General features: G+C 36.8%; 1 protein-coding gene across 4 annotated transcripts in view; it reads right to left on the bottom strand.

The window, feature by feature from the left end:
• The window catches only part of RBM6 (RNA binding motif protein 6), an 80,565-nt gene that overhangs the window by 19,111 nt on the left and 49,085 nt on the right, over window positions 1-12,369 (bottom strand). For all 4 annotated transcript variants that reach the window (XM_081937920.1, XM_081937923.1, XM_081937921.1 and 1 more), the window contains exons 7-8: window positions 4,086-4,160; window positions 3,212-3,287 (exon numbers count right to left, since the gene is read on the bottom strand). In XM_081937920.1, the coding sequence (XP_081794046.1) occupies window positions 3,212-3,287; window positions 4,086-4,160 (151 nt within the window). The remainder of the gene's footprint in view (window positions 1-3,211; window positions 3,288-4,085; window positions 4,161-12,369) is intronic.

Here is a 12,369-nt window from a genome sequence, read left to right as displayed (position 1 = left end):
ATGGAAAAAAATGTCTCTTATCTCCCCGGGTCCCTACTTCTCTTCTTTTTTCATGTGGCAGTACTCCCCTAATATTACAATATCACTGAAACTTTTCTAGTGGTCACAATACTATACTCTTAGACCAATAGACAAAGAAAAGCAACAAAAAGAGACCTGCAAATTGAAGAGCTATTACAAATCCAATACAATGGACTTACAATAAAGGTCAATTTTCTTCAGCAAACTCATGACACCTGAAAGTGAGTGTTTTCACTAATTCCTCAGGCAGTGTTTAGAGCTCTTCTGGGAGGGGACAGCCCTTTTGGCAAGAGATCGCTGCAGAAAATAACTCCTATTTGGAATAATTTAGCAGTCTTACAGATATCTCCCAGGAGTCTCTTTGGGATGTAAAGGAGCTTCAATTCATGTGCCAACTTGTGTTCATGATTTTATGTTAATGTTTTAAACCGCTGTTTTTTACATCAGATAATTTTAATGTTTTATAATGTTTCTATGTTGCCCAAAGTCATTGGACACAAGATGGACACAAAATAAATAAGATAAATTCCCTATGAGGGAGGTTTATTCTGTATCTTGTAGCTAGTTTGATACATGTGTTAATCCATCTGGAAAATGAGGCTCTACAGCCCAGATGAGAGTGACAAAAATATACTAGGATGCTCTCAAATCTGATGCTCTAAACTCTCCTACTGAGGAGATTCTGCCAGTTTGCCTGACATCTAGTTTGCACGTTGTTTTTTAGATTAGTTTTGGTTTGGGATTACTTTCTGCGCATAATATAAGTCAGATTCAGCTTGAACATAAAGGTCTGTGCATGGTTTATGGTTGAGTAATGCCAAACGTCTTCCTACAGACAGCGCTTCTATTTCTGACACTTACATAGCTGTAGTAAGTTCAACATGGTATGAAAGCAACATGTCCCTTTCTTGGAGAACATTTCAAAAGCTATTACCTTGAGAGAATTTTCTTTGATTGGATCACTTCATTGCCTCTAGCGCTGCTGATCTGGAACCTTGCTCAAGGTACTGAGTTTGTACACGTTATCATTTGTCTCTGAAGACTGTCAAGGGTCAAGAGATATGGATGGTTGATTCAAAGAATATATGCAATTAAGTTGTTAGATGGTTGCCATTCTTTGTTTGATGAGATAAGATCATTTTCTATCTCCAGAATTGAATCCAAGCATTATAAGATGTACACTAGCTAAAAACTGTTCTTCTCTACATTAATCAGGAACCCTGATTCTTAAAAAATAATAGGGGCAGACATCTTTGTTTTTTTCTACTCAACTGAGGACATAAAATAGGGAACCATCCAAGAAAGTGTATGCATGTATTTCCCAGGAAATTGTGGCTGATTATGGTCACCCATTAACCTTCATGAATACTCTGGGAGTCAATGGCAGAATTAATGGAAGGGCATGTACTGGTAGAAGACATCCTACAATTTGAATCTCAGGAACTTCCTCTGTGAGTGGTGAGTAAGGTGTGTTCCTTTCATAGGAGAATTCAATGATAGTTTTCAGAGTTTCAATATGACAGTTTTCCCACTTGGGTTTCAGAATAATGCATTAACCTTTGTTCTTCTTAGGAACAATGGAAAAGTAAACCTCTGGCACCACAACCTCAGGACCTGTTTGATCATTGATTCTCAAGAGGTACTGGTAGTTATTGGCCTTTGGTACTAGCCAATGTTCGACTGATTTGAATGACATACAACCCTGTCACATTGTCTTTAAAATACATGTATTTTGACATTACGCATTCAGCTATGGGCTTTTTTGTTAGCCTTTTGCCCAATAATGATTGCCTGTTTTTTACAGGAAGACATTCCCTTTTGGTTAAAATTGAGGATGGCATAGTTTGTTCTGAGATCTCTGTCACTCTCCAAGATGCTCTGGATTGCACAGTCTCATGCTGCTGGCAGGTATAGTGGCGACTATAGGAGTGGCGGCTCCCGTTCTTCAGGCCAAGAATCTTACAGACTCTTTTGATATGCTTGGTGGATTCAGGACTGGTTGTCATTTCTCTTCCTCATCTAGGGACATCTGCCCCATCTTTCTCATTTAATAGTCCTGAAGGGAAGTATCTGAGCTGTATGTCAGAGAGGAAAGGAGCTGGATATTTCTCCCCTCATTTGGTGCCATGACACTGTCATCCTTATTTTCAATAGTGGTAGTCTAAATAGGAATTCTTTGGAGTAAAGAAACCAAGAATGGATGTCTTTCTCAATTCTTCCTCCACATTCTTCCAACATGGGCTGTCCAGCTGGAAAGGAGAACCCACATTTGTTACATTTCCTGCTTTTTTTTCTCTATGATAGGGTACGTAACCAGCATTATCAGGTTCAAAACCCAAAGGGCATGGTTGACTGTTATCCTACGGTTATCACTGGAGGTCTTTCCTGGGATGTGAAAATGCATGAGGTCCTCAGGGGAGAGATATTGCCTCATACAGCCAGTAGAGTCATTCTTGTGCTGCAGTTCTATGGAAGGGCAGTGAGGGAATAGAAGTCTAGCAGCATTGACTTCTGCTCTTTTTGGGACAGGCCATCTAGCCTAGCGAGAGAAGGAAAAATGAGCCTAGTAGAGGCTGCAGATAACTGGCACTAGATTCTCAGAAGGGATAGAATTGGTTGTATTTCCATGCTGTTTCCCTTAAATGCTCTCAGATGTCGTAGAAATCTTTTGATGTGTCCATTAACAGCAACGTGTTGTTCATGTGTTTTTGGCTATGAAGTCTGTCTCTGCCTGATGTCTTAACCACTATATCAAATTGGCTCTCTATGAAACCTCTGGATTCTACTAAGTAATTTAAATAAACTACTAAACAAATTAGCAAAGATCTATTTAGACTATAATAATCCTGGGCACATGACTGGCTGGTGAAGCTACTGGTTATTTGAAATAACATAGAGCAGATTTGGAGAAGAGGAAATGGCTCAGAGCTCTAAGCCCAATCTCAAGAGTTAGTGAGAGAGATACTCACTTTCATATGCTGTAGTTCTGCTATAAGAAAAGATTCATTCTTTTTTTATTTCTTGAATGTTTATATAATTTAAAATTAACATTAAAAACAGAGTCAATTGTTTTGATCTAATACTAACAATGATATTTTGGTGTATACACCAAAGATCTTTATTCATTGCAAATTAACACATTTATTTTGGTACTAAACCAAAGTTAAAACAGTAACAAAAGTAGGCTCACCATCTCTTGGTAGTTTACAGAAGAAACAAGATGAACGACACCCTTCTGAACGAAACCCTACTGTGCGTGCTTTACACTGCAAAGAAAGAAAAATCATACAACCTTTGTCTTTTGTCCCTTTATGCAACTCAACTTATAAAAACAGAAGCAGAAAGTTAAAGCAGCTGTTTTACCAAGACTCAAGCTACATGTTATAACACAATGCATATGTGTCACCCGTCTATGTCTGCAAGGTAATGAAGTGAAAAGAGTATGCTATGACTTCAAATCAATGTTCCTAAATGATGGAAAAGGATGAGGACACATAGATTTTCAGCTTGCATAATACCTCTGAAATGCAATCTGTGATTCAGAAGAATTCTTTATTTAGGTAGCTAGTTTATGAACATACCTTTCTTCCACCAATGGGACTCCAAGATACTGGTTTGGGAAGAATCTACATTCAAATGTTTTACTGAATAAAATTCAGTGAGATGTATCTAATGTTACAAAGCCAAGACTCCCTCTAGATTGAGGTTGGGATAAATCCCATAAATGAAACAAAACAAAATTAAGCTAATCAATATACAATAGACAAACAGATTTCCATATATACAATGGATCTTCCATGTATGGAAATTTAGAGGACAAAATATAGCAAGTGCAGGGAACAAACAAATCCATGTCACCAATGGTTTCAGATAGAAAGACAAAGTTGACTATGATTCATTTTATCCACAAAGGCAACCTGTGTGCCTTCCTCAAGAAATCTTAGTGCTGTGAGATTCCACTTGAAGAATCAGCCAGTCAGTTAAGGATACTTTCATCAAGTTATTTCACTTCTTTCAAACTCTCAATTGTAACTTTCCATAAACTTGTACTTCTACATACTTACACGCTTGCAATACCAAAATTCAGGGTATGGACTATATTCAAGTGTGACCTGTTTACCACCAATCATAAGATGTCCCTGTTGAAATGAGAGAGAGAAAATGATTAGTGTTTTTTTTAAGCAAAACAGAAGAAATAAAAGATGGACTTACTAGAATAGTGTCACGATGCTGACAAATATCTGAAATACTGATAATCAATGAAAATACCAAAGAAAGGACTCTTGTATTCTAAGCACATGTCTTGGTTTGCTACAAAACTGTAGGGCAAAACATCAGGCCCTGTCTCTATAAAAAAAGGTCAAGCAATGAACTGCCTTTTAGAATAAAAATAGATTAAAATATTACTACCAGTAATGTGTCAGATTGAAACTGCTAGGAAACTGGAAATCAGGTTAAATTTTAGATGTATGCAGATTAAGCTAAAATTAATAATAAGGATTATTTCATATTCTCATATTAAATCATTAATGTACATCTGCCTAGATTTGATTTGATCATTGAAATAACATTGTAATAAATGCTTGCAAAGCAGGCAATGTGTCTTATGACATGGGGCTGGTATATTAGTACTCATTTTAAATTCATTTGCTAATATTGTTAAGATATTTAAGCTGTTTTGGTTAAGTATTTTCACACAGACTTTGATGTGTGAAGTTATGTCAGTATCTGATGTTTGGCTTCCCTGTTTAGTCTAAAATGTGCTCTTCAATGACATCATCATGTTAATTCACATCTGTAATAAAACATTGTTATTCTAATAAGAGCAAAAATAAATTATTTATTTTCCAGTTTACAATTGTTTTCACTTTTTCTTTATTAAGCTTATACAAAAGGGGAAAAAGTCAAGGTCAATAACTTACAAAAGATTTCCAAGGCTATATGAACTAGGTTAACAAAATTAAAATTGGCCAATGTAATCCATTAAAAAAAGGGAGAAAGTAAAAGTACAATAAGGAAATCATGATTTCCTGTGAAACAAAATTTCCAAGAACTCTGGGCTATCACTACAGTGAAAAATCAGACATATAATACCTCAATGGAAATTTTGTTGAATATATCCATCCAGAAACAGATTGGACTTTCATTATCTGGCAGAGAAAGGAAACTCTGATTTTCTACAAAGCTCATTTTAGATGAAAAGGTAAACAGTAGGACCTATCCAATCTTAGCTGATTTCAAAAACCTAAGGAGATGTGAACTTGGTTAATACTCAACCAATGAAAAAACAACCAGGAATAATATAATAAAATATTTTTAGTCCAAAATTCCAAGAGTGAAATAGATGTGAAAATATCCATTGACACTATGAGTAGCTACAAACCAGCAATATTAGTTTTACTCCCTTTAAATGTATAGAGATGCTAATAAACATATTTCAACTTATTGGCATAATCCTTCCCTTTTCCAGTATAAACCTGAGGAATATTAAAGCAGGAACTTTGGCAGATACATGGGAAGCAAGTAGTAAGGGATGAAAATATTCAAGCTAGGGAGTAACTTGTCCATCACACTTTTTTAAAAAAAAATGTGGGTATAGTTTTTGAACCCTAGTTATTACTTAATATATACAAATAAATTCCATTAAAAAAATTCGAATATATCAACAATATTTCTATTCATTTAGGAAGTACTATTCATCATGCCCCCCTATAATATCCCTTGCTAGACAGTGGCTGAAATGATAGCATTAAACATTATGTCTAGAATATAATTTATTATGTAAAATAATGCACACTATGTTTGTTTAAGGTAGGAACTCTTCTCCTTACAGTTCCAAATAAATATATTAAGCTTTCACTTTTCAAATTGCTGGCTCTCTCCCCAAGGCTAAGAAACCAGGCCAAAAACAACTTAGTAATATTATGTATCATCAATCCTGCTCCCAAATGTTTGTGCAGAGAAAAAATAGATTTTTAAATAATGGTTCTTGGAATTAGGAAGATTATACTATATTAGCCATTCATGTTTCAATAATTGTTCATTTGGGACAAAAAAATCAGTAGGCATTTCTGTTTACATTTTTGCCAAGAAATGTCACTGGAAGTCATGAGAATTTAGGTAGTCTGATTATCAACCAAAGCTAATTTCCCAATTGGGGCTCTGCTTCCAGTCATCTAGTATTTGTGTGCGTAGACATATATAGATACAGTTCAAGCATAGGCATTTCTAAGAAGAATAAATAAAAATGAAATGGGAAAGCCATATCAAATACTGTACTCAAAACTCCTGGAAAAAATCAGTGCAAAATTAAATATATTTGAAAAGCAAGTTTTGATCAACTGTCAAATTAACTTTCTAACAAGTATGCTTAAAATTAATCAAGGATTGGAGGGAGGGAGGGAGGGAGGGAGGGAGGGAGGGAGGGAGGGAGGGAGGGAGGGAGGGTGTAAAAAAGAAAACTGTCAGGAAATTAAAGCTGTGCATACCAGAAATGTTATTTTCGATAGTTTTCAAATTCAAATTTTGTATAAGGTGCTTAATATTCAAACTTGCAAGTTATTTTAAACTCTACCTTCCTATTATTCCACAAGAACTACTTAGAAATTATTCTAAGGATTAAATGCATTAATTTATTTATGATCATTTTATTAAACCAGAGTACAGAAATATATAGTCATTCATACTATAACATCAGCTTCAGCCACCATGGCCAATATCAAAGATGAAGTTGTAGTCCAACGTCTTGACAGCTACCAGTTAGCCATCCATGTCAATTTTATTAATTTTTTATAATTTAAAGTAGTCTGTTGTAACTTCCTTCCACCCAAGTAGATTTAAAAAAATACATTGAGCCAAATTCAAGCCTATCTTTGACTTCATATATCAGCCAAAAGTGATTAAATACACTGCCCATTTCAACGTGTCATTTCTCCCAGTATATCTGAGAGTAACCATTTGCTGTCAAGTCTTTGGGCACTGCTTAATTGGCTGTTTCAATCTTAGTCCCAGGCTCATGTGACTAAGTAATTAAATTTTATATCCCCACTAAGATCATCGAATGAATCCTTATTCTGTATTGAGTCCTTTATTCAAATTCAGTAAACTTTTCAGACTTCTTCATTAATTTAGAATTTTTTAATGGGTGGCCTTTTTGTCTCACTGCCCCCATTTTAGAATGATTATTAGCTTTCTCTCACAAAAAAACATTTACTGGCTATCCATAGTCTAGCGTTCTTGTTGAAGGCTAATGTTGTACATAACAGAAAGGAAACTAACAGGAAACTCTCCCAAAGCAAGAGTTCATATCTTGAGGCTACAAGGAAGCATATATATCTCCAAAGTAGTAAGTGTGACCTCCCCCCCACCCTCCGAGTCACTCCAAAAATTGCCAAACTTTTAATTTCAAATGCAATAGAAGAAATTGTTACATACATAATTACCTAAATATAATTAATTTTAATTTCCATGTTTTTATTGTTTATATGAGGGCTAGGCACACCACTCTCAGTGTGATTCTCACTGCCTTAAAATAACCATTTCTGTATTTCTTACCCAGAGCATAAGCCACCACAAATCAGATCAAATATGCCAATACAGCCTCAATAATGTACAAGATATTTTTTACTCTTTTTAAAATAGAGAAAATTGAGTGCTTTAAGAAATAAACTTCCACAATTGATATCTTTGCACACTTTCTGCTATATATCGTAATAGCACTTAGCAATAGTACTTATATGCCGCTTCATAATGCTCTATACCTCTCTCTACGGTTTTGTCAGCATATTTCCCCCAACAGTTCTCATTTTACTGACCTTGGTAGGATGAGTGAACCTTGAGTTGGTCAGAAACGAACTCCTGGCAGTGGAATGCAGAGTTAGCCTGCAATTCTGCATTCTAACCAAGGCAACACCACAGCTCTTAATAAGAGCTATAATGAAGCCTAACAGAAGTAATTTCTTTCTGATCAACATTTCTCAGTTAAAGCTGTAAATTCTATCTTCATGATGTGTGAGCAAGAACACTATTTTTAAAAAATAATGTAAATTTGAAAAGTAAGTCAAATATATATTGTGTTGTCCACTTATATGGTATATCCCTTTAACCACTACAAGCCAACTTTATTATCCAGCTAATCCAACTCAATAAAAAGTAGGAGCATTTCTTTGTAAATACATTTTTATTGAAATAAGGTCAAGGCATATAATACATTATTAATCTACCAAGATTAATGTTGCCATTTATCATATTATCTTCATGTAATCTGTTTCCATGTTCTTTTTATACAAATTTGAACTGTGATGTGCCAATTGAGTTTCTTGGCTTCTTGACTCTGCTGTTTTCTTATATGGGAGGTGGTTTCCAACCTTGAAACAGCTGATCACCTGAAACACAAAAAATATTAGGGATAATATAGCCATATTGTATATTAACTTATTTTAAGTTAGTTTGTATTAACGATCATAGCTACTACTTACCAGATGGCAGTCACCAGCACCACGTTTTTCTTTGTTTAAAAGAACTAGCTGTGTAATCAATGCTGTATTGCTCATGGATCCCACATTTTAAGAAGCCATCAATTCCATTAATCATTCATCAATTTCTCACCATAGTGAGATGTCCCAAAGTAAAATGCATCTTTTATATTTTGAAAATCACTCACTAGTTTTAGATCAGAAACAATTTAAATACTTATTTTTGCAGTTTAACAGCAGCTTTAGAAAAGAACAAGTGAGCATGCTAGTTAAAGTTAGCATCTTTAAGTTTTATTTTAATATAGTAGCTTTCTGCTTCTACCAGTAACCTAAGCAAACAGATTTTTTTCTTGGTTTTTCTTCGTTCTCTTTCCTCATTTTCAAAATTGTCTCCAGAGATTTTTGAAGCAGATTTTAGAATTTATGTTTTTTTTTCAAGTAAATATTTTGATAATAATCACATTCATGTACGTTTCATCAAATGCCAAAAATAATTACTATAAATTGGGCTAATCTCTAAATTGCCAAGCATTAGTCTTCATATTCACTGCAATATATTAATGTCAAGGGGCATGCTATATATTAGGCAATTCTTTTTTGTGGTGTAGAACCTCTTTCACTCACTCTGAACAGCAAGATGGGCCGCATATATATTTAATTATAAATAAAATATTTAGAATAATTGAAAGAATCAGAAGGGAATACAGGACAACTCGTCCTTTTCCCAAAGCACTGCAATTATATATGTTTTTCTTAGAAGTTCTACATCTGCTTTTTACTACTGGCATTTTATTCCCATTTAGCTATTCTCTCTACATACGATATGTCAACAGTGCTATCAGAATCCAGGATAGTAACTTGTAAGACGTTTTACAGGCTAGTATTAAGAAACTAAAATAAAAATCTAGTTCAGCAAAGATAGCAGCTGTTTATGATTAACTGGACTCTGCCAGCCTTCTGACTTTCTCATTCATAAAACAACATGTAGCTAATGACCTAGCAATTGGGATCCCAAGAGTCATTACAGAATCTTTCTAACCCTGAAGCCCCTCCACCAACTAATTTTAATTTCTGAAGAGGGTAGCTTTCTCCTCATTGCATCCCTCAGATTCCTTCTAAAATTCCTCTAATGCCACATGACTGTCGTGCATACAAAATGGGGGTGGGGACAAGGGAAGACTGATGTGCATGGAAATCAGCCTGTGACACAGCTTCTACAAGAGATGCTTTGTACCCTTTCTGGCATGTTGCAAAGGACCTCTTCTTTGACACAGCCCAACCATATGATTCTTGGGGTGTAGCCATTGCTGTATTCACTACAGTAATTTTTTATGTAGAATAAACCCTTCTTAATCATTTTTCTATAGTGACCTAAACTCTAAATATGAATATATATATAATTTTTAAATCACATTAAGAACATTTTACTTTTCACAAAATTTATCCTTCCCTCCTATTTCAGAATTCAAACATTAAGTGGAAAAAAATAATCTTCATACTGTTTCTTTGTGTTTGCTCATATGCCATCCTCCTTAAAGAGACACTATAATGATTCTCAGAAAATTAACCCACTAGAACCCATTAGACAGATTCCCATCACAATGAAATATCTTTCTGATGATCATACTTTTAGTCAGAAGAGCTAACTAAGAGTGTTCTCTCAGAGAGAAAACATGTGACTAAAGAAGGGGAAAACAAAATATTGTATCAGAAGCAAATGCTCGTCGAGCAAAATTTGTGAGTCCAGGAGAACCCCAGATTATGCACCTGCTCTCTCTGGGGCAGTGCACCCCCATCCAGAACCAAAGATGATTATAAACATCAAATACAGAAGAAGTCACCCACAGCCACTCCATCAATTTAGTTCACCAGTGATGGAAATGTACAACTGGATATCATTCACATACTTATGATATCTCATCCCATGGTGACAGATGATCTCAACCAGCATGTTCATGTAGATGTTAAAAAGCAGAGAGTACCAAGTCCTGTGGAAACCTCACAAAATAGATGGCATGGGCTGAATATCTCACTTTCTATCATCACCAACTGGAATTGACCTTGAAAGAAGGAAATTAACCGGGACAGAACCATTCCCTCTCACTGACAACTCCTGAAGCTGTTTCAAAAGGAAACCACACTCGATGGTATTGAAAGGATAGCTGCGATGGATGCATCATTTCCATCAGACGATGGTCCATCGTCTCCATCAGACTCTGACCATCAGGCATCATCCAAAAGGACAACTATTGCTGTTTCTGTCCCATATCCAGGCCTGAAACCTGACGGGAAGGAGTCAAGATAATCTGTTTCATACAGATTCCTCTGGAACTCCAGCACAATCACCTTCCCTAAAAATGGAAAGTGGGAGACTTGGTGAAAAATTGTCCAGAACACTGGAGTTCACCAACAGCTTCTTAAGGAGATGGTGCACCAGCATTTCTTTAAATGGTGCCAGGAACAACCCTCTCCCTCATGGATAATCATTGCTAGGACCCACCCACATGTCCCAGGTAGCCTTGACTAACCAGAAAGGGCATGAATGTAAGATTTCAGGCTCAAAAACCCTGCCCACTTCTTCATGTTGAAAGAAATCAAACTATTTCCAAATAACAGGGTAAGTTCACTCCCCAGGCATTTCCACACACATCCACGCTTTGTATCCAACTGAAAAAGATATCTGAGCAATTTCATCCATGAGGTACAATGAAAATTCCTCAGCACAGCCCTGAAGGTAAACCTCCAAGATCACCAGGAGGATCTGAGTAATCCTAAACAGGGTCATCAGATGGTCATCTACAGATGCAATAAGAGCAGAAAAATACTAACGTTTTGCCACTCTCATTGCCATGAGGTAGCCCTTAATAGCAATTCTAATTTGTGATTGTTGAATTTGTCTTTCAACCGCTTGAGACATCTCTTGAGTCTTTTCAGCTCCCTTAACTTTTCCATGAATCACGGGGAATGCTGAGAGCGCTATGCTAAGAGAGGCCACAAAGGCATGATCCTATCCATGAATTTCACCTGTACTAGGCAGCAGCCAGGGCCTCAGCCAGACTATGCAACATACTGTCAGATAAATACACCAGTTCCCTTTGGAACACCAATGGGACCATCAGTTGCCAAGATCAGACCAATCTAACAGATCCTATCTTCCTGCAGAAGGAGGTAGCCTAAGACTGATCATCCTTAAGAATAGTTCCAGCAATTCTTTTCATTACTTGAATATGACGGATGGTAACCTAGATCCGTGATGGCGAACCTGTGGCAGGGGGAGCATTTGTTAGGGCACAACAGGCATTTCCCTGTCAGCTCCAGTGTGCATGCGCGTGCTGGCTAGCTGACTTCAGCCTTCTTTTTCGGCTGTTTTTCGCCCTCTGGAGGCTTCCGGGTGAAAAACCACCCAGCACACAAACCGGAAGTTTGGGAACAGACTTCCGGTTTGTGCATTGGGCCATTTTTCACTTTTCTGGAGGGCTAAAAATGGCCCTACAGGTAAACCAGAAGTTACTTCTGGTTTGTGCATAGCATTGGGCCTTTTTTCATCTTCCAGAGCCTTCGGGGACGCCTCTGGAGGGCGAAAAACGGCCCTATGGGAAAATGGGAAGTCACCATTCCCGAACTTCCGGGTTGACTGTAGAGCCATTTTTCGCCATCTGGAGCCTTCAGGGAGACCTCCTAAAGGCTCCGGAGGGCCTCCGGGGGGGTCAGGGAGGCTGTTTTCGCCCTCCCCAGGCTCCTAGAAAGCCTCTGGAGCCTGGGGAGGACAAAAAAAGTGCCAAAATTGGGGGGTCGCGCGCAAAGCATAATTATTTATTTATTTAATTAGCTTTCTAGATTGCCCCCTCTCCCCGAAGGGACTCGGGGCGGTGTA

The sequence above is a fragment of the Natrix helvetica genome (assembly GCF_964273705.1).
Source record: "Natrix helvetica genome assembly, chromosome: 1".
NCBI classification, from domain to species: domain Eukaryota; kingdom Metazoa; phylum Chordata; class Lepidosauria; order Squamata; family Natricidae; genus Natrix; species Natrix helvetica.
The sequence above is the reverse complement of the archived record's forward strand: the minus strand, read 5'-3'. Positions and strand labels throughout refer to the sequence as shown.